At 43.8% G+C, this 23,266-nt stretch overlaps 1 protein-coding gene across 2 annotated transcripts; it reads right to left on the bottom strand.

Moving 5' to 3' along the window:
• Nucleotides 1-197: 197 nt before the first annotated feature.
• LOC123086343 (E3 SUMO-protein ligase SIZ2) lies at nucleotides 198-9,131 on the bottom strand. Of its 2 annotated transcripts, none has more exons than XM_044508099.1 (16): nucleotides 8,893-9,131; nucleotides 8,380-8,460; nucleotides 7,933-7,981; nucleotides 7,766-7,844; nucleotides 7,513-7,672; nucleotides 6,851-6,984; nucleotides 6,405-6,473; nucleotides 5,478-5,565; nucleotides 3,989-4,064; nucleotides 3,461-3,534; nucleotides 3,215-3,322; nucleotides 2,548-2,709; nucleotides 2,089-2,193; nucleotides 1,932-2,012; nucleotides 1,706-1,838; nucleotides 198-754 (listed from the first exon to the last, which is right to left on the bottom strand). In XM_044508099.1, the coding sequence occupies exons 1-16, from the start codon at nucleotides 8,935-8,937 to the stop codon at nucleotides 621-623; spliced, it is 1,578 nt and encodes a 525-aa protein (XP_044364034.1). In that variant the 5' UTR covers nucleotides 8,938-9,131; the 3' UTR covers nucleotides 198-620. The 2 variants fall into 2 exon arrangements, with proteins under 2 accessions (XP_044364034.1, XP_044364033.1); XM_044508098.1 differs by having other exon boundaries at nucleotides 950-1,838; nucleotides 8,893-9,130.
• Between the last annotated feature and the right edge of the window lie 14,135 nt (nucleotides 9,132-23,266).

Here is a 23,266-nt window from a genome sequence, read left to right as displayed (position 1 = left end):
CAAACCTTGCAAAATACCATGAAACTCCTACATACTCCCTCCGGTCCGAAATATAAGATCATTTAGAGATTCCAATATAGACTATATACGGAGCAAAATGAGTGAATCTACGCTCTAAATATGTGGTCTGTATTGAAATCTCTAAAAGTGCTTATATTTAGAAACGGAGGGAGTACATACATATACAGAAAATAAAATATCGAAGCATGGCATATTAGTTCTTACCACAGGCTGAACAAAAGGAAACTCTTTAAAGACAGGAGACTACATGTACAGCAACTGACACTCAGTTCCTGCTAGCTAGCTAGCTATGCTACATACTTTTGCCTACAGGCAGGCACAATGGAGGAGCTTTGCACCCTTCCCTAAATTCTACTGCCTCCAAAGTGGTCACCATGAATCATTAAAGGAGAATGATAGAAAAAGAAAAAAAAAAACTGCTTCCTATATAGATAGATACCACTGCGTTCATTTTCATCCTTCTTGGAAAGACAGACATGGAGGGACAGTCAGTCCTGGATCACAAACAAAACCAGAGGAACCATTCCACCAAGCGGACAGCATACATCTCACACTCCGCGCCGACCAACCAGTAGTACGGGGGCACCAAACTATGGACGCTAATCAGAATCTGACTCAATGGCTAGTACGGATTTTGGTCGAACTGACCGTGGCTGCCCAGACAGTGAGGAAGTGCCACCAGATCTATCCCCAGCAAAGTCGTCGTCGTCATTGCCACTCATGAGAACTGAAGCTGCACACGAGGAATCAAATGTTAGACCTTTCGGTGAAAATGCAGAGGCACGATTATATGGGCCACTGCTCACTGTCTTCACAAAGTATAAAGAAGCAAAATGCTTCCACATTCATTTGTAAAAGACTTCAAATGGATGGAACAAAATCACAATAAACTGCAGAATTAAGTAGCACAGGGTGACTTCTATCATACCATCTAAAGATGTTATTTCATTCGCAGGGTTCTTCCTTTTCTGAGAAGTATTTTTGGCATTATTTAAACTCCCATCATTCCCATATTCTGGTTGGTTTGCTGCTGGTGCTAACACACCCAAATTAACCGTAGAAACTGGCTCGTGCAGAGATAGATTGGTAGCAGGGTAGTTTTGCACTTCACCCAGATTATCTGTTCCTTGTATTCCTGGATCATCTTGGGTAGTCGAAGGATACTCCCAAAATGACAACCCCAGATCATCAAAGTTTTCATTAAGGAAAAATGAAGTTTCATCTGGGCCTCCTGAAGTGTCAAGTGGATTGGGCGGTGGAAACTCATATCCGGTGTCATTTGCTGCGCCGCAATTCACTGTACTAGGAGACAACACCGTAGCATTTTCATCATCTGTGTCGCTCAGAACTATTGGAACATGTTCATCCCCAGGAGAAGAATTCAGATCATATACACTGCTCGTAGGGTGATCAGATTGTCCCGGTTCTGAATTATAACTTCCACCTTTAGCATCCTCATGATTAGTGTTGCTTGTATGGGTGACACATTTCCCATTTTCAAAGTCTCTACTCTGATCATTATAAGAAGTTGGTTTCAAATTAACATCCCCTTTCTTGCTAATTTCCCATTTGCCATTGTTGTTTCTCCTAATTCCCAGTTTTAGACGAGAACCCTTATTTTCAGGCAACGATTCTTCTTTAATCTCTTGCTTTACAACACCCATGTTGGGTTTCGGTCCTGTACCTGTGGACATACAGAGAGTGCCATCTGGTAAATGCCACTGCATAAGATCCTTCAGTTCAGCTCCACCCTTAGCTCTCCAGGAACCATCTGGCTTGACATCGATTTCTGATATATCATCTCCACAGCTTTTGATCTAAATCACCAAAACGCAACAAAATCAGCATAAGATGCATAATGGAGTAACAGAGATGAGAAAACATGTACTTCATTAACAATATGGACTCACTAGCGAAGTGATGCGATTGAAATAAGGATCAATAATTAGATTCTCCAGAGAATAGTTCTTCAGGCAAATTGGGCATTGCCACTGCAGACAAGGAATACTAGTTTGATTAGAAAAAGAAAAGGTAAAAGCAACAATGATGCGAGGCAAGTAATCAAACCTTCCGTGAACGTTGATTCAGTTCCACAAAAGCTTCTAAATCAAAACAACCCATGTGGACACAGGGTTTGAACCTACCAGCTACCTTAATCCTTGAACCAGTCATCTGTCAACATAAATTAGCTTTTACATGAACGTGCTTTTCACAACATAACATTAGATCGTAAATGGCTAACTTTGTGACAAGGTCTGCAAAACATACTATAAACCAAACAATACGATGCTGCCAACATGGGATTGTATAGCATCTAGGTTAGAAATGTCATAAACAAAGTGATTCTAGGAAGATTGCACCGAGCCTTGGGTGTCATGGTACACAGAATAATGTATGATGGCAAATGCTAAATATTCAATATTCCAATGTACATGAGGTCAGGTGCAACAGACATGTCAGGGAAAGAGCAGGATTGGCAATATCATTATGGATCTAAACATTCTCATTGATGGCCAGAGTGCTTACAGGGCATCGAAGATTTACAGAGACTGAATCAGCAACAACCTCAATATCACTATCACTGTCTGCATTATCTGCCTCAGTCCCCCCACCGACACAGCGACGCACACGAGAAAGGGCATCATCAAACTTCTCACCATCCTGTTCCTTTGGTACCAAATTTAGGACCTGCCCATTATCAAAATTTTAAAAGAGGAATTAAAAGAATAAAGCAGGGTTCCAAATCTCAGGCACTTGATGGTTCCTAAGTAGCAGCTTGCTTACGGTAACTGCTGAAAGAACCATTCTGGCATTTTCCTGGAGCTTGTATAGACATTACTTTTTAACAGCACAGTTCACTTGTAACCAAGAAATATGGGCCAGGAACCATCTGGGATTTGGAACCCTTCTATAACGTGCATTATTAGAATTATGACATATTTCATCAACCTAAAATAGCTACCCTCTTCGAGGCCTAATAATTAAGCACTAAAGATTAAAAACAAGAAAAACCAAAACATTTACAGCGTTGATGGAAAAGGGAGTGCCTATGAAAAAAAAAGATATCTAAAGTGTTTCCTGATCCAAATACCCTCTTTTGCCAAATATGTATTTCTGAAGAATATCGTGGTCAACAATGGAAATGTGGAATTGAATTGCCTTTCATGTGACACAGTATACCATAAGCAATTACCTCTTCCAGAGATCTCCTCTTGGCAATTCTGACACCCAAACAGAACGCACGAGAGTCACTTCTAGATAGAACAATCTTATTGGGACCTTCTTTCAAAAACTGTGTTAACTGGGAGCAAAAAATTGAGTAGGATCAACAAACATCCATGCAGAAAATGTATCATGAAACTAATCAACACATTTTGGCAAATCATTGTTAAGGTATAAAGTTAAAGAACAGCATGCTCCATTTCAACAAGATACTTACCATAAGACCATCATCTCTACCATTGGCCCCTAACGGCTGTGTAGCTTGCCTGCTGACAACCCGAACAGGAATACCTGAGAAAACAAATAATTTCCAAAACGAATAGTTCAGATCTAGATGAATGAACCCACAATTCAATGAGGAAAAACAGTTTTTAGCTGCCACAAAATGTTCCATGTAACCATGCTGGAAAAGACTCGGATCACACCTATATCTACAAGGCAGGAATGATGCAGAACTCAAAGTATTAAATTCCTAAATTGACAACATAGTGGCATGCATAAGTGCATTAAGCCATAGATGCATACAGGCCTGCATCCACATAAGACTCATAATAAGTTAAGGGGATGCAGCATAAAATGAGCGAATAGCATCAGTGCATGAGGGCGATCAAAATTGAATACAAAAATAAGATGAAACTGAAATTTGACTGATCCCACAAACAACAAATTGACTGACTGAATAAATAATTTCCTATAAGAGCCTGTCAATAGTATTTCAGTACAAATGGTAAGCCAATGGAAATACCATTAATTTGCATGTCAGAATGTAAAGGCCAGTGCATCCTGAAAGGAACTTTGTCATCGAGAAGGATACACCAAACCTGCAAGAAATAAATGGTGCAAAGCAAACCAAGGTCAAAAATGGATACACATAGTCCAATATTCTCTAAGATGACGCAAGATACTAGAAATTGAGCACTGTCACCATGTATTAACTCATAAGTCCCAAACATATCCTTGTTATTGATATTTGATCTTGAGGTAATTGTGCTCCTGGTACAAGAACTTGGCAGGTGCTTCCATACAATACATCAGAGCTACAATAACTTGGCCTGGACGTGCACTTGAGGTACAAATCGCTCCTGTGCTGACACATGGACGCCAATGGGGCAAAGTGCATGCGCTGAGCTGCTTGGATTCTTTGCAAAATGGCCCCTGCAAGTCTGAAAGTTTGACCGTAGTCCCCTGGGCACCATAGACATCTAATTTGGGACAATAAACCTGACTAGACCCAGTCATCTCACGCGCTTAGCGTTTCTGGCCGTCCATTTTCCTGACTTGGGCGTTTCTGGCCATTAGATCTGCCATCTAAGGAGCTGCTGCTCCAGGAGAAAAAACGAAGCTCTCTGGTTAACTGGGCCACTTCTGCCAGCCCATTTATCTAACCGAGAACATTCCAAGAGAAAAAACTGTTCGCTCAATCGATGGGCAGTCGATACAACCATCAACATATTACGCATCTCACACGATGCCGCTACACATGGCTAATCTCGATCGCCTCCACCCATCGGTGTCCGACAACAATGGTAGCACTGCTGCTCAACGACCCTGCGACCGAGCTCCCTCTATCGATCGAGCGAACAGTTTCTTCTCCTGGATCATGCTCGGTTAGATAAATGGGCTGGCAGAAGTGGCCCAGTTAACCAGAGTGCTTTGTTTTTTCTCCCGGAGCAGCAACCCCTTAGACAGCACATCTAATGGTCAAAAACGCCCAAATCAGGAAAATGGACCGCCGGAAACGCTAAGCGCGTGAGATGACTGAGATTAGGTCAGTTTTACTGACCTAAATTAGATGTCTACGGTGCCCAGGGGACCTCGACCAAAATTTCACAGACTCGCAGGGGCCATTTTGCAAAGAATCTGAGCAGCCCAGCGCATGCACTTTGCCCCGCTGGCGTCCATGTGTCAGCACAGGAGTGATTTGTACCTCAAGTGCACGTCCAGGCCAAGTTATTGTACCTCCGCTGTAGGTTTTGTAAGTTTTTGTATGAAACTGAGCCCACCAGCCAAGTTCTTGTACCAGGAGCACAATTACCTCTTTGATCTTTTTAGCAATGCACCAACTCCGTCTCAAAATATAAGACATTTTTTTAGGCAAAACTAGCCTACAAAAACGTCTTATACTTTGAGACAGAGGTGGTATCTAATAATATATGATCATACAAATGGTTATTTAAAGTAAATCATGAACAAACCTAATAGTTCAAGGAAACGAAGAAGGAAACGAAATTAACCTGAATGTCATATTCAGCTTTCTGTAGCATTTCCCTATTAGCTCTTGATAACGGAAAGGTTTTCTCGATATACTGTACAGTATATGACCTGAACATAAGCATGAATCACAAACAAAAACTATGCAAATCGCAGAAGTATCATGGTTCAGCTAACTTGTACAGTGACATAAAACAATTTGTGGTCATCTAGTTACTCAAATCTCATGGTACCAACATGTTCATTAGATGTACAACCACCGTATAATGTTTACTTCTTATAGACAACGAAGGAATAATCATGAACAGAACCATCTGAGGTTGTAAAGCAAGAAAAAAGACACAGAGCCCGCTTCTCATCCATAATTAATGTGATCGAGTACCTGGGTTCTAAGTATTGAGGTAAGATCGCTCAAGCAATAATATCACCACAGCAGACAAAACACAAAGTAATTACTAGCAGATAATGTCTGACACATGGTGAACAAAAATCCCTAACAGGATATACTGAATGGTTTCTAGACCTTGCTTTGGCACCCTGATAAACATGTTATGAATGATGAGGCATGGTATAATCACTTCTTTGCACTCAAACTTTACCGGACTCATTTGAGATCGCTCTACAAAAAAGGAGATGCCAGCGGAGTTACAACAGTAATTAAGAACAATAATTTTTTGCTTATTAGACATTTTGCAACATGGTACAGTTGAAGAGATTCTGGAAGATATTCCGCGGCACATAAAACAGAATGATGAAGGAAAATACTTGCTCCCCCACAAGGCCAATCAACAGGGCACAGAGGCTCCTGGTCAGAATGATGAAGGAAAATACTTGCTCCCCCACAAGGCCAATCAACAGGGCACAGAGGCTCCTGGTCATTGACGGGTAAAGGGAGGTAGAGGAGGTGAAAATCAAAAATGTACTTTGGAGACAAATAATGCATGACTTACCCATCTGCCATTATGTTCGAAGGAGCTACTGACACTGGAAGTAATGGGTGGTTAATAGTGACCCAGAAACTGCAAATTGCAGAAGGAAAATATGTCAGAACAATCGGCCATTTAGTATTAAGACTTCTAAGCTACAAATGCAGAAAAGGCAGTCATTCAGAGCGGGGGGAAAAGAGCGGACATAAAAGAGATGCAGGAAAATCAGTTCTAAGTTGCACAGTAATGAGAGTTTCATACATGATTACAATTAATGCTACAGGACGACCCAGATAATCTAATTCAACTAATAGAATGCATGAACACTATCCAATACAAATAAACTGAAACATCACATGATTAATAGCACTTGCACATCACCAAAAATTAAAACTAATTAAACAAGTAAATAGTGAGCATGCATCATTCAGCAAGGGTTTGCTATTAAACTGAAGGTTAGAACAACTTACGGGTCTGCCCTGCTGACTCGGCACATCTCACAATAGAAACTGGAAGGTAGTTCTTGAGGAGCAGTATCTGCAGTCTTCTCAGGTATGATGACACAATCAATATGTTGCCATACACTGCATCTTGGATGATCACACTGAAAAGGACCAAACAAAACATGAAGGAAATAGAAGCAGTAAAACCTGTCAAGAACAAAATTACAGAATGCTACAGATCTCTAAATTATGGAATAATGAAACACTTAAGTGTTACACTTCATAAAATGTTGATGTTACACGTAGATGCAATCTTCTTTTACAAAACAGAGAGTAATCGATGGCAATTAGCTCCTTTGAAGTTTCACGATACATAAAGATCACTGCTTTGAAGTTCCAGAATATGCAAAATGCCAAAGCTAACTGCTATGATAATTCAACAAACAATTCTTAAAATTAACAGGATTAATGAACAAATTTTAAAGATCTTATTGAACTAGTTGGAGGTGATGAATAACAGAACCTAGCAGCCATATAATCATACTTGTCATGGGAACTGTACCTGAATCATGGACCCAGTGGCCTAACAGGATTAATGAACAAATTTTAAAGATCTTACTGAACTAGTTGGAGGTGATGAATAACAGAACCTAGCAGTCATATAATCATACTTGTCATGGGAACTGTACCTGAATCATGGACCCAGTGGCCATGGAACTACCACAGGGGCAACGGACCTTGATATCCAGCTGAGCAGAATCATCTGGGTTTTTCATAGGCATTACACTGTACCCCAGCTCATTCTGGTTTCCAGAAGCTGAAACAGCATTTGCAGGCTCGCGCATTTTTCTAGAAGTAGTAAGCACAAATCAAGAGAGACTTGTAAGGCTCAATCCAGATAATAGAAACACAACATAATGATATGAAGAAATGCAACCTCACCTAAAAGTGTCCTCAACTATTTTCACTACCGTTTCTTTTCCAACCATCAGTCTGTTTGGTAAGCCATCAATTTTGGAGGCTACAAAAATAAAATGGAAGTGATACCTTAGGACCTCCTGGCAGAAACACTGGTCTAACAATATCACTGAGAAAAAATTGTGATGTACCTTGATCCTGTTGATCGGATAATATTGCAACAATTTTATCCACTAGTTCCTGTAAAGCAAAATACCAAAACGAAGTTGTTCAGGAGTAAATGAATATTCTACTCCCTCTGTTCACAAATATAAGCTGTTTTGGATATTTCAATATGGACTACATACAGACTGAAATGAGTGAGCAAACACACTAAAACGTGTCTATATACATCCGATTCAGAAAAAAGTTAGAACATCGTATATTTGTGAACGGAGGGAGTAACATATAATACTACAAGACGCATGGAAATTAATCAGTTCCAGAAAAAAAAATCCATGAAAATCCAATCTATTCCGTGCTTACGAACAATAAAGAGAGCCTAGAAGCATATGACCAATGGATAGTAAATCAATACCTGGAATTTCATTGTGTAAAAAGCGTAGATATACCAAAAAAAGAAGAAGCTGTGAACAAACCTGTTTCTTTCCATGCTTTGAAAGTCCAATCTTACACAGGACATCCTTTAGCTCTTTTAACCGGAAGTGCTTCAGCTTGTCCTACAAAAATGAAAAAAACATTTATTCGATAGGCCAGATGATAGACTGATAGTCATTCTCATCCCTCTGCTTTGTAAGATATAAGCATCTTGCCAACATCAGACCGGGTATTCATACTACACTGTCCCCATTAATTCTGCATAAAGGGTAATGCAAACACGGACAAGTTCTACCAGGTGATCTGTTGCGAGGGGGCAAAAAGGGGGCGCATTTTGGCTATTGATATGACCAATCGAGAGTGCTTTTTGTCCCTAGCCGGATAAACAGGGGATTAAACAGAGGGATTTCAAATCTAATCAAATGAGCGCAGAAATTATAGGCTATCAGAGGGGATCATCGGAGAGGGCTTTAGAACCCATCGTCAACAGATTGAGCGCGCAGACGCATATACGTAAGAGGAAGGAAAGGGCACAGACGGTCGCCGTGTCATACCTTGCAGGCGGCGAGCACTGGATCGCCGCCGGGCGCCGACGCCATGGCGGCGGTTTTTCCTGGATTCCGATGGGCGGGCGGCCGAGAAAGGAGGAGGGAGGAACGGCAGCGGTTTGGGTGGGGCGACGGAAGGGGGTCGGGAGGTGGGAGAAGGTACCGGAATGATCGCCGCCGCACGAGGGCACGGGAGAGGGGTAGTGTTGGTGTGCGGCGGCGGGCCGGCGGGCGTTACTTGCTGCTGCGCTGCACTTTTTTTTGGTGGTGGGGCGAGGAAGGGGTCGGATCTGCAAGCGACACGTGTACCCTGCAAGGGCTAGCTCGAATCTCAAAGCGCTCTCCCCCACCACCGTATGCTCTCTGTTCCTGTCCTTCCGGTATGCATTTCCTCCTGAACACAAGGCGGATAGATTTTCTGGCACTGGCATCTTTCTTTGTTCCTGCTCTCTTCAGAAGCGTACTACTCCTACATTTAAGGAGTATAGTGCCTTATTTAAATTTAAGACATGCTTAATATCCTGTCGAATTTGTCATGTATGACATTTTTATCTTTCAATTAATGTTTGGTTACGAGCGTAGATTTTTCACTAGACGACTTAGAGCATCTTTGACCCTATAGGGATATCCGACAAAACATAGAGCTGTTAGAGCTATTGAAGAGTGAGAGAAGCGTATTGCCTTATCTCTGACAAGGAGCCTTCGTGATAATAAATATAGGAGATCACATCAAGTATTACAAGTGCAGGGTAAACATAAAGTCCTTTTAGAGGATTCCACGATCTAATCTAGAGTTAACGACCTATCCCTCGTGTGCCTGGATCGGTTACATGATACAGAATATGATACGAGCATCTCTAGTTGAACCAACGAGAAATTCTTGAAGTTAGTACAAAGTTGAGTCATCCATTTTAAAACGGAGGGAGTAACTTAAAGCAGTCTAATTCATTCAAGAAATACATTGAAGTCCTAGAAAATTACCATGGCGAAGAGGAAACACCCCCTCATTTTTAAATATTCGGCACAAAACTACCTCAAACTGTTCCATTTTTTGGCAGGAGGAGACTTCCATTTGCACCGTCGATGGTGGGCACGATTCACCGCCTTCCGCGCTTACCTTCGGCTCCACTGAACTCCTCACTGGCCTCTTTGAGAGGTTGCCTCTTTCGCAACATCCACAAGAGCACACGTTGTTGTCGTCGTTCTCTCCCACCGCCGAGTCACTCCCCGAACCACCTTCGGGCACAAATGCATTTCTCGGCTGTCGCTACACCTCACTCTTGTTGGAAAATATGCCCTAGAGGCAATAACAAATTGGTTATTATTATATTTCCTTGTTCATGATAATCGTTTATTATCCATGCTAGAATTGTATTGATAGGAAACTCAGATACATGTGTGGATACATAGACAACACCATGTCCCTATTAAGCCTCTAGTTGACTAGCTCGTTGATCAATAGATGGTTACGGTTTCCTGACCATGGACATTGAATGTCGTTGATAACGGGGTCACATCATTAGGAGAATGATGTGATGGGCAAGACCCAATCCTAAGCCTAGCACAAGATCGTGTAGTTCGTATGCTAAAGCTTTTCTAATGTCGAGTATCATTTCCTTAGACCATGAGATTGTGCAACTCCCGGATACCGTACGAGTGCTTTGGGTGTGCCAAACATCATAACGTAACTGGGTGGCTATAAAGGTGCACTATGGGTATCTCCGAAAGTGTCTGTTGGGTTGGCACGAATCGAGACTAGGATTTGTCACTCCGTGTAACGGAGAGGTATCTCTGGGCCCACTCGGTAGGACATCATCATAATGTGCACAATGTGACCAAGGAGTTAATCACGGGATGTGTTACGGAACGAGTAAAGAGACTTGCCGGTAACGAGATTGAACAAGGTATCGGGATACCGACGATCGAATCTCGGGCAAGTACTATACCGCTAGACAAAGGGAATTGTATACGGGATCGATTGAATCCTTGACATCGTGGTTCATCCGATGAGATCATCGTGGATCATGTGGGAACCAACATGGGCATCCAGATCCCGCTGTTGGTTATTGACCGGAGAGTTGTCTCGGCCATGTCTGCATGACTCCCGAGCCCGTAGGGTCTACACACTTAAGGTTCGATGACGCTAGGGTTATAGGGAAAGTATGTACGCGGTTACCGAATGTTGTTCGAAGTCCCGGATGAGATCCCGGACGTCACGAGGAGTTCCGGAATGGTCCGGAGGTAAAGATTTATATACGGGAAGTCCCGTTTTGGTCAACGGAAAAGTTTCGGGTGCTATCGGTAACGTACCGGGACCACCGGGAGGGTCCCGGGGGTCCACCGGGTGGGGCCACCAGCCCTAGAAGGCTGCGTGGGCCAAGCGTGGGAGCGGACCAGCCCCTGGTGGGCTGGTGCGCCCCCCACCAAGGCCCACGGCGCAAGGGAGAGTGGGAGGGGGCAAACCCTAGGTCCAGATGGGCCTTAAGGCCCCACCCTAGGTGTGCCCCCCTCTCTCCCCCCTTGGCCACCACCCTAGATGGGTTTTGGGGCTGCCGCCATCCCTAGGGAGGGAACCCTAGATGGGGGCGCAACCCCTCCCCTTCCCCTATATATACTTGAGGTATTGGGGGCTGCAAGACAGACGAGATCATCTCTCTCTTGGCGCAGCCCTACCTCTTTCCCTCCTCGTCTCTCTTAGTGCTTGGCGAAGCCCTGCTGGAGTTCCGCGCTCCTCCACCACCACCACGCCGTCGTGCTGCTGCTGGACGGAGTCTTCCCAACCTCTCCTTCTCCCCTTGCTGGATCAAAGCGTGGGAGACATCACCGGGATGCACGTGTGTTGAACGCGGAAGCGCTGTTGTTCGGCGCTTAGATCGGAATCAACCGCGATCTGAATCGCTGCGAGTATGACTCCTTCATCCGCGTTCTTGCAACGCTTCCGCTTAGCGATCTACAAGGGTATGTAGATGCACTCCCCTTCCCCTCATTGCTAGATTACTTCATAGATTGATCTTGGTGATGCGTAGAAAATTTTAAATTTCTGCTACAATCCCCAACAGTGGCATCATGAGCTAGGTCTATGTGTAGTTTCTATGCACGAGTAGAACACAAGTTGTTGTGGGCGTCGATTTTGTCAATTTACTTGCCGTTACTAGTCTTATCTTGATTCGGCGACATCGTGGGATGAAGCGGCCCGGACCGACCTTACACGTACTCTTACGTGAGACTGGTTCCACCGACTAACATGCACTAATTGCATAAGGTGGCTAGCGGGTGTCTATCTCTCCCACTTTAGTCGGATCGGATTCGATGAAAAGGGTCCTTATGAAGGGTAAATAGAAATTGGCATATCACATTGTGGTTTTGGCGTAGGTAAGAAATGTTCTTGCTAGAAACCTATAGCAGCCACGTAAAAACTTGCAACAACAATTAGAGGACGTCTAACTTGTTTTTGCAGCATGTGCCATGTGACGTGATATGGCCAAAAGGATGTGATGAATGATATATGTGATGTATGAGATTGATCATGTTCTTGTAATAGGAATCACGACTTGCATGTCGATGAGTATGACAACCGGCAGGAGCCATAGGAGTTCTCTTAATTTATTTATGACATGCGTGTCAACATAAACATCATGTAATTACTTTACTTTATTGCTAAAGCGTTAGCCATAGTAGTAGAAGTAATAGATGATGAGACAACTTCAAGAAGACATGATGATGGAGATCATGGTGTCATGCCGGTGACAACGATGATCATGGAGCCCCAAAGATGGAGATCATAAGGAGCAAAATGATATTGGCCATATCATGTCACTATTTGATTACATGTGATGTTTATCATGTTTTACATCTTATTTGCTTAGAACGACGATAGCTTAAATAAGATGATCCCTCGCAATAATTTCAAGAAAGTGTCCCCCCTAACTGTGCACCATTGTGAAGGTTCGTTGTTTCGAAGCACCACGTGATGATCGGGTGTGATAGATTCTAACGTTCAAATACAACAGATGTAAGCCAGATTTACACACGCAATACACTTAGGTTGACTTGACGAGCCTAGCATGTACAGACATGGCCTCGGAACACGGAAGACCGAAAGGTCGAGTATGAGTCGTATAGAAGATACGATCAACATGAATATGTTCACCGATGTTGACTAGTCCATCTCACGTGATGATCGGACACGGCCTAGTTGACTCGGATCATGTTTCACTTAGATGACTAGAGGGATGTCTATCTGAGTGGGAGTTCATTAAATAATTTGATTATATGAACTTAATTATCATGAACATAGTCTAAATTGTCTTTGCAAATATGTTGTAGATAAATAGCTCACGTTGTAGCTCCCTGTTTAATACGTTCCTAGAGAAAGACTAAGTTGAAAGATATTGTAAGCAATGATGCGGATTGGGTCCGTAGTCCGAGGAGTGTCCTCACTGCTACATAGAAGGCTTGCGTCTTTGATGCACCGCTCGATGTGCAAACCCCTACAACGTCGTTTGTGGATGTTGTGAACACCTGACAGACACATCCTGATGACTACTTAATAGTTTAGTGCACCATACTTTACGGCTTAGAATCGGGATTCCAATGACGTTTTGAACGCCATAAGACATATGAGATATTCCAAGAGCTGAAATTAGGATTTCAGACTCATGCCCGTGTTGAGAGGTATGAGACCTCTGACAAGTTCTTTTGCCAACAAGATGGAGGAGAATAGCTCAAGTAGTGGGCATGTGCCCAGAATGTCTGGGTGCTACAATCACTTAAATCAAGTGGGAGTTAAACTTCCAGATAAGATAGTGATTGATAGAGTTCTCTAGCCACTATCACTAAGCTACTAGATCTTCGTGATGAACTATGACATGCAAGGGATGGAGTTGATCCCGGAGCTGTTCGTGGTGCTTAAGACCGCAAAAGGTAGAAATCAAGAAGGAGCGTCAAGTGTTGATGGTTTAACAAGACCACTGGTTTCAAGAAGGGCAAGGGCCAGAAGGGAAACTTCATGGATGGCAAACCAGTTGCCGCTCCAGTGAAAGAACCCAAGGTTGAACCCAAACCCAAGACTAAGTGCTTCTATTGTAAGGGGAACGGTCACTGGTAGCGGAATTACCCCAAATGCATGGTAGATAAGAAGGCTGGCAACTTCAACAAAGTATATACATGTTATTAATGTGTACCTCACTAGTACTCCTGGTAGCACCTGGGTATTGGATACCGGTTCAGTTGCTATTATTGGTGACTTGAAGCAAAAGCTACAGACTAAACGGAGACTGGCTAAGGGCGAGGTGACGATGTGTGTTGGAAGTGTTTCCAAAGTTGATGAGATCACCATCGCACGCTCCATCTGCCTTCGGGATTAGTATTGAACCTAGATAAATGTTATCAGGTGTCTACGTTGAGCATGAATATGATTAGATCATGTTCATTGCAATACTATTATTCATTTAAGTTAGAGAATAATGGTTATTCTGTTAACATGAATAATACCTTTCATGGTCATGCACCCTATGTGAATGGTTCAGTGAATCTCGGTCGTAGTAATACATATGTTCACGCCAAAAGATGTAGATAGTACCACTTGTTGGGGAACGTAGTAATTTCAAAAAAATTCCTACGCACACACAAGATCATGGTGATGCATGGCAACGAGAGGGGAGAGTGTTGTCTACATACCCTTGTAGACCAAAGCGGAAGCGTTGACGCAACGTAGATGAAGTAGTCGTACGTCTTCCCGGTCCGACCGATCCAAGCACCGTTACTCCGGCACCTCCGAGTTCTTAGCACACGTACAGCTCGATGACGCTCCCCGGGCTCCGATCCAGCAAAGCTTCGGGGATGAGTTCCGTCAGCACGACGGCGTGGTGACGATGATGATGTTCTACCGACACAGGGCTTCGCCTAAGCATTTCAACGATATGATCGAGGTGGAATATGGTGGAGGGGGGCACCGCACACGGCTAAGGAACGATCACGAAGATCAACTTGTGTTCATGGGGTGCCCCTTGCCTCAGTATATAAAGGATGGAGGAGGAGGAGGCCGGCCAAGGCAATTGGTGCGGCCAGGATGCGGAGTCCTACTAGGACTCCAAGTCCTAGTAGGAGTCCACCAAGAGGGGAGGAAGGGAGAAGGAAGTGGAGGAGAAGGAAAGGTGGCCGGCCCCCTTTTCCCTAGTCCAATTCGGACCAGAGGGGAGGGGGGCGCAGCAGCCCCTTGGCCCTTTCTCCTCTTCCCACTAAAGCCCATCAAGGCCCATTGCTTCTCCCGTAACTACCCGGTACTCCGAAAAATACCCGAATCACTCGGAACCTTTCTGATGTTCGAATATAGTCGTCCAATATATCGATCTTTATGTCTCGACCATTTCGAGACTCCTCGTCATGTCCCCAATCTCATCCGGGACTCCGAACTCCTTCGGTACATCAAAACTCATAAACTCATAATATAATTGTCATCGAAACCTTAAGCGTGCGGACCCTACGGTTCGAGAACAATGTAGACATGACCGAGACACGTCTCCGGTCAATAACCAATAGCGGGACCTGGATGCCCATATTGGCTCCTACATATTCTACGAAGATCTTTATCGGTCAGACCGCATAACAACATATGTTGTTCCCTTTGTCATCGGTATGTTACTTGCCCGGGATTCGATCGTCGGTATCCAATACCTAGTTCAATCTCGTTACCGGCAAGTCTCTTTACTCGTTCCGTAATACATCATCTCGCAACTAACTCATTAGTTGCAATGCTTGCAAGGCTTAAGTGATGTGCATTACCAAGAGGGCCCAGAGATACCTCTCCGACAATCAGAGTGACAAATCCTAATCTCGAAATACGCCAACCCAACATGTACCTTTGGAGACACCTGTAGAGCACCTTTATAATCACCCAGTTACGTTGTGACATTTGGTAGCACACAAAGTGTTCCTCCGGCAAACGGGAGTTGCATAATCTCATAGTCATAGGAACATGTATAAGTCATGAAGAAAGCAATAGCAACATACTTAAACGATCGGGTGCTAAGCTAATGGAATGGGTCATGTCAATCAGATCATTCACTTAATGATGTGATCCCGTTAATCAAATGACAACTCATGTCTATGGTTAGGAAACATAACCATCTTTGATCAACGAGCTAGTCAAGTAGAGGCATACTAGTGACACTCTGTTTGTCTATGTATTCACACATGTATTATGTTTCCGGTTAATACAATTCTAGCATGAATAATAAACATTTATCATGTAATAAGGAAATAAATAATAACTTTATTATTGCCTCTAGGGCATATTTCCTTCACCACTTTCTTGTGGCACTGCCGCTTAGGTCATATTGGTGTAAGATGCATGAAGAAACTCCATGTCGATGGATGTTTGGAGTCACTTGATTTTGAATCGCTTGATACATGCGAGCCATGCCTCATGGGCAGGATGAGTAAGACCCCGTTTTCAGGTACAATGAAATGGGCAAGTGACTTGTTGGAAATCATACATGCTGATGCATGTGATCCAATGAGAATTGAAGCGTGCGATGGATATCGCTATTTTCTCATCTTCGCTGACGATTTGAGTAGATGTAGGTATATTTACTTAATGAAGCACAAGTCTGAAACATTTGAAAAGTTCAAGCGATTTCAAAGTGAAGTTAAGAACCATCATAACAAGAAGATCAAATTCCTACGATCTGATCGATGAGAATTTCTGAGTTATGAGTTTGGCAATCACTTAAGACATTGTGGAATTGTTTCACAGTTGAAGCCACCTGGAACACCATAGGGTAATGGTGTGTCCGGACGTCGTAATCGAACCCTATGAGATATGGTGCGATCTATGATGTCTCTTACCGATCTACCATTTTCATTTTGAGGTTATGCGTTAGAGACAGCTGCATTCACTTTAGATAGGACACCATCTAAGTCCGTTGAGACGATGTCGTGTGAACATTGGTTTGGCAAGAAACCAAAGTTGTCGTTTCTTAATGTTTGGGGCTGCGATGCTTAAGGCTTCAGCCGGAGAAGCTCGAACCCAAAGCGGATAAACACATCTTCATAGGATACCCAAAGGTGACAGTTGGGTATACCTTCTATCTCAGATCTGAGGGCAAATTTTTTGTCGCTAAGAACGGGTCCTTTCTCGAGAAGGAGTTTCTCTCGAAAGAATTGAGTGGGAGGAAGATAGAACTTGATGAGGTTGTCGAACCTTTATTTCAACCAGAGTGATGCAACACAGAAAGATGTTTTCTGTGGCGCCTACGTCTATTGAAGAGGAAGTCAATGATAGTGATCATGAAGCTTCGGATCAAGTTGCTATCGAACCTCATAGGTTGACAAGGATATGTACTACTCTTGAGTGGTACGGTAATCCTGTCTTAGGTATCATGTTGTTAGACAACAATGAACCTACGAGCTATGGAGAAGCGATGGTGGGCCCGTATTCCGACAAATGGTTAGAAGCCATGAAATCCGAGATAGGATCCATGTATTAGAACAAAGTATGGACTTTGGTGGACTTGCCGAATGATCGGCAAGTCATTGAGATAAATGGAACTTTAAGAAGAAGACGGACGTGGACGGTAATGTTACCGTCTATGAAGCTCGACTTGTGGCAAAGAGTCTTTTCACAAGTTCAAGGAGTTGACTACGATGAGATTTTCTCACCCATAGCGATGTTTAAGTCCGTCGGAATCATGTTAGCATCATCTGTATTTTTCAATTATGAAACCTGACAGATGGATGTCAAAACAAGTTTTCTTACCAGTTTTCGTAAGAAAAAGTTGTATGTGATACAATAAAAGGTTTTGTCGATCCTAAGGATGCTAAAAGGTATGCTGGCTCCAGCAATCCTTCTATGGACTAGAGCAAGCATCTCGGAGTCACAATATATGCTTTGATGGAGTGATCAAAGCTTTTAGGTTTATACAATGTTTGCTAGAAACTTGTATTTACAAGAAAGTGAGTGGGAGCGCTACAACATTTCTGACAAGTATATGTGGTTGACATATTGTTGATTCGAAATAGTGTAGAATTTCTGGAAAGCATAAACGGTTGTTTGAAGAGTGATTTTCAAAGGAAGACCTGGATAAAACTGCTTACATATTGGGCATCAAGATCTATAGAGATAGATCAAGACGCCCGATGATACTTTCAAAGAACGCATACCTTGACATGTTTTTGAAGGAGTTCAAAATAGATCAGTCAAAGAAGGGGTTCTTACCTGAGTTGTAAGGTGTGAAGTTGAGTAAGACTCAAAGATTGACCATGGCAGAAGAAAGAGGAAGGACGAAGGTCGTCCCCTATGCTTTTGTCATAGGCTCTATACGGTATGCCATGCTGAGTACCGCACCAGATGTGTGCCTTGTCACATGTCTGGCAAGAGGGTACAAAGGTGATCTAGGAGTAGATCACCAGATAGCGGTCAAAATTATCCTTAGAGGAATAAGGAAATATTTCTCGGTTATGGAGGTGATAAAGAGTTCGACGTAAAGAGTTACGTCGATGCAAGCTTAACACCTATCCGGATAGCTTTGAGTAGAGATATCGGATACGTATAATGGAGCAACAATTTGGAATAGCTCCAAGTGGAACGTGGTAGCAGCATCTATGATATGACATAAAGTTTTGCGAAATACATAGGGATCTGAATATTGCAGACCCGTTGACTACAACCTCTCTCACAAGCATAACATGATCAAACCCAGAACTCATTGAGTGTTAATCACATAGTGATGTGAACTAGATTATTGAGTCTAGTAAACTCTTTGGATGTTGGTCACATGGCGATGTGACCAGTGAGTGTTAATCGCATGGCGATGTGAACTAGATTATTGACTCTAGTGCAAGCGGGAGACTGTTGGAAATATGCCTAGAGGCAATAACAAATTGGTTATTATTATATTTCCTTGTTCATGATAATCGTTCATTATCCATGCTAGAATTGTATTGATAGGAAACTCAGATACATGTGTGGATACATAGACAACACCATGTCCCTAGTAAGCCTCTAGTTGACTAGCTCGTTGATCAATAGATGGTTACGGTTTCCTGACCATGGACATTGGATGTCGTTGATAACGGGATCACATCATTAGGAGAATGATGTGATGGACAAGACCCAAGCCTAAGCCTAGCACAAGATCGTGTAGTTCGTATTCTAAAGCTTTTCTAATGTCGAGTATCATTTCCTTAGACCATGAGATTGTGCAACTCCCGGATACCGTAGGAGTGCTTTGGGTGTGCCAAATGTCACAACATAACTGGGGGGCTATAAAGGTGCACTACGGGTATCTCCGAAAGTGTCTGTTGGGTTGGCACGAATCGAGACTGGGATTTGTCACTCCGTGTAACAAAGAGGTATCTCTGGGCCCACTCGATAGGACATCATCATAATGTGCACAATGTGACCAAGGAGTTGATCACGGGATGTGTTACGGAACGAGTAAAGAGACTTGCCGGTAACAAGATTGAACAAGGTATCGGGATACCGACGATCGAATCTCGGGCAAGTACTATACCGCTAGACAAGGGGAATTGTATACGGGATTGATTGAATCCTTGACATCATGGTTCACCCGATGAGATCATCGTGGAGCATGTGGGAACCAACATGGATATCCAGATCCCGCTGTTGGTTATTGACCGGAGAGTTGTCTCGGCCATGTCTGCATGACTCCCGAGCCCGTAGGGTCTACACACTTAAGGTTCGATGACGCTAGGGTTATAGTGAAAGTATGTACGCGGTTACCGAATGTTGTTCGGAGTCCCGGATGAGATCCCGGACGTCACGAGGAGTTCCGGAATGGTCCGGAGGTAAATATTTATATACGGGAAGTCCCGTTTTGGTCACCGGAAAAGTTTCGGGTGCTATCGGTAACGTACCGGGACCACCGGGAGGGTCCCGGGGGTCCACCAGGTGGGGCCACCAGCCCTAGAAGGCTGCGTGGGCCAAGTGTGGGAGGGGACCAGCCCCAGGTGGGCTGGTGCGCCCCCCACCAAGGCCCACGACGCAAGGGAGAGTGGGAGGGGGCAAACCCTAGGTCCAGATGGGCCTTAAGGCCCACCCTAGGTGCGCCCCCCCCTCCCCCCTTGGCCGCCACCCTAGATGGGTTTTGGGCTGCCGCCACCCCTAGGGAGGGAACCCTAGATGGGGGCGCAACCCCTCCCCTTCCCCTATATATACTTGAGGTATTGGGGGCTGCAAGACAGACGAGATCATCTCTCTCTTGGCGTAGCCCTACCTCTCTCCCTCCTCGTCTCTCGTAGTGCTTGGCGAAGCCCTGCTGGAGTTCCGTGCTCCTCCACCACCACCACGCCGTCGTGCTGCTGCTGGACGGAGTCTTCCCAACCTATCCTTCTCCCCTTGCTGGATCAAGGCGTGGGAGACGTCACCGGGCTGCACGTGTGTTGAACGCGGAGGCGCCGTTGTTCGGCGCTTAGATCAGAATCAACCGCAATCTGAATCGCTGCGAGTATGACTCCTTCATCCGCGTTCTTGCAACGCTTCCGCTTAGCGATCTACAAGGGTATGTAAATGCACTCCCCTTCCCCTCGTTGCTAGATTACTCCATAGATTGATCTTGGTGATGCGTAGAAAATTTTAAATTTCTGCTACGATCCCCAACAACTCTACTACTAAGAACTCAACGCCAACAATCTAGCTCAACCCAGAATCATCCGCAGTTGCGCCGCCCCTGCCTTCGTCACCTCCCGAACCGAGAAATGGTGAGCTCTGGTGACGTGCCCGGGATAACCGACATGGGTGACGATTAGTGATGCATCTCAGACGTATCTACTTTTCCAAACACTTTTGTTATGTTTTTATCATTAATTTGCATAATTGGAATAAAATTAACAAACTGACTTCGTTTTCAACGGTGTTCTCATGGTGTGGTTTTTTGTGCATAAAAGATAGCCCAAAAATATCGAGAAAATATACCTAAAAGTTTCAGAAGAAAATAGCTATGCAGCCACGAGGGCGGGCCAGTATGTCGCCTATGGGGCCTACGTGGACGGCCTAGCCCTTGGTCGCGAGGTCTCCGAAATAATCTCGAGAAAATATATCTTGCAACTTTGAAGTTAATTGTCATCAATATGATAATGGCTACTATCTTGCAGATGACATCTACCCCTCATGATCCTTATTTGTCAAGAAAATTCAAGTGTTGAAGGCAAGAAGAGAGATCACTATATCGCGGTTCAGGAATCCACAGTAAAAGGTGTTTAGAGAGTTTTGGGTTGTCGCGAGCTTGCTTTGCCACTGCCCATGGACCTGCTGCACATTGAGACACATGTTGTGTGATTTTGCACAACATAATCACGGAGAATGAGAGAGGCCAGCCGATCAACTTGGATTTTGAGTCGGAGATCTTATCACTTCTCAATGCATGTTTCCTGAAGTGCATCAATATATCCAAGACCGTCAAGGTCATCTCCAACTACAAAAGACCTCATTGAGCACTAGAGACAACCTCTTGGTGAATAAATCTTCCGTATATCATCATTTTGAGCTGCTTGTTGTGTTTATTTGGGCTATTTGTTTCATTTGGACTCTTTGTTGTGTTTAAACTTGTATTTTAATCTGTTATAGTAGTGGATATTAATCCTACTTAAGAGCCGACCCTCTATCCTATGTAGAATGCCATTCTTCATTAAAAAATTGTTTGGTCCCCAAGTGCAAGGGTTTGTAACAAGCATCAATTTCCCTTAAGTGACCTCATGGTTTATAAAACCAACAAGAGCTAAGCGGCACAACCAATGAAAAATACATGCACACACGAAACAAAACTTCCTTGTGCCCTCGCCAGGACTAGTGAGGTTGTAAAACTCACTAGCTTTGCTCGTTACAAAGGAATTAAACACAAGTGTGAAAGGAGTTGATGAAAATAAGTAAGAGTGTTAAGGCGAGAAACTAAAAGAACATTGATTGAGGTTCAAAGCTTTATGGAAGAAAATGGATTGGGGTACATATGTTCACTAGAGGTCTCCCCCAAAATAAAAGAAAAAATGGCGTGGTAAACAAATCACAACTGGGCATCGATTGAATTACGACTTTTATGAGTATGGCTATTCATGGCGTAATTAATGTCTACAAGTGCATTGAGTTTAGTTGTAGCCTTTTCGAAGTAAGAGTATTGATCCCACCGGGAACACAAGAATTGGACTTTGTCTCTTACAGAGACTTATGAAGTTGTGCCTACAAGTTAGTTAAAGGAGCGGAGCAAAATGAGGGCGGTAATGTAACACCCATGATGCGGCTATATCTCCCACGTGTCGAGGCACGACTTAGAGGCATAACCGCATGATAGTTTTGTCGCAAAAGGGGTAATCTTCACACAATCCCATGTACTGAATAAGAAAGGGATAAAGAGTTGGCTTACAATCGCCACTTCACACAAATAACAAGTTAAACATACATCATCTATAGTACAGTCAAGGTCCGACTACGGAACCAAAATAAAGGAAGACAACCCCAAATGCTAGATCCCCGATCGTCCCAACTGGACTCCACTACTGATCAACCGAAAAAGACGCATAACAACGATCAAGATCTTCATCGAGCTCCCACTTGAGCTTGGCTGTGTCACCTGCACTGGTATCATCGGCACCTGCAACTGTTTGGAAGTATCTGTGAGTCACGAGGACTCAGCAATCTCACACCCGCGAGATCAAGACTATTTAAGCTTATGGGTAGGATAGGGTAATGAGGTGGAGCTGCAGCAAGCGCTAAACAATATGGTGGCTAACATACACAAATAAGAGCGAGAAGAGAAGCAATGCAACGGTCGAGAAGCTAGAAGTGATCAAGAAGTGATCCTGAAACTACTTACGTTCAAGCATAACACAAGACCGTGTTCACTTCCCAGACTCCGCCGAGAAGAGACCATCACGACTACACACACGGTTGATGTATTTTAATTAAGGCAAGTGTCAAGTTCTCTACAACCGGATATTAACAAATTCTTATATGCCACATAACCGCGAGCACGGCTCTCGAAAGTTTAAACACTGCAGGGGTGTCCCAACTTAGCCCATCACAAGCTCTCATGGTCAAGGAAGGATATCCCTTCTCCCAAAAAGATCTGATCAGTCTCGAAATCCCGGTTACAAGACATTTCGACAATGGTAAAACAAGACCAGCAAAGCCACCCGACTGTGCCGACAAATCCAGATAGGAGCTGCACATATCTCGTTCTCAGGGCACACTGGATTGTCCAAACTTCTGGTAGGCCAGCCCAGAGTTGCCCCTGGTGGCCACCGGCAGTTGACAGGTTGGACCAACACTTAGAGGAGCACTAGCCCGGGGGTTTAAAATAAAAGATGACCCTTGAGTCTACAGAACCCAAGGGAAAAGGCTTAGGTGGAAAATGTTAAAACCAAGGTT

Source organism: Triticum aestivum, chromosome 4A (genome assembly GCF_018294505.1).
Source record: "Triticum aestivum cultivar Chinese Spring chromosome 4A, IWGSC CS RefSeq v2.1, whole genome shotgun sequence".
In the NCBI taxonomy this organism is placed as follows: domain Eukaryota; kingdom Viridiplantae; phylum Streptophyta; class Magnoliopsida; order Poales; family Poaceae; genus Triticum; species Triticum aestivum.
Note: the sequence above shows the minus strand (reverse complement) of the source record. Positions and strands in the feature narration are given on the sequence as shown.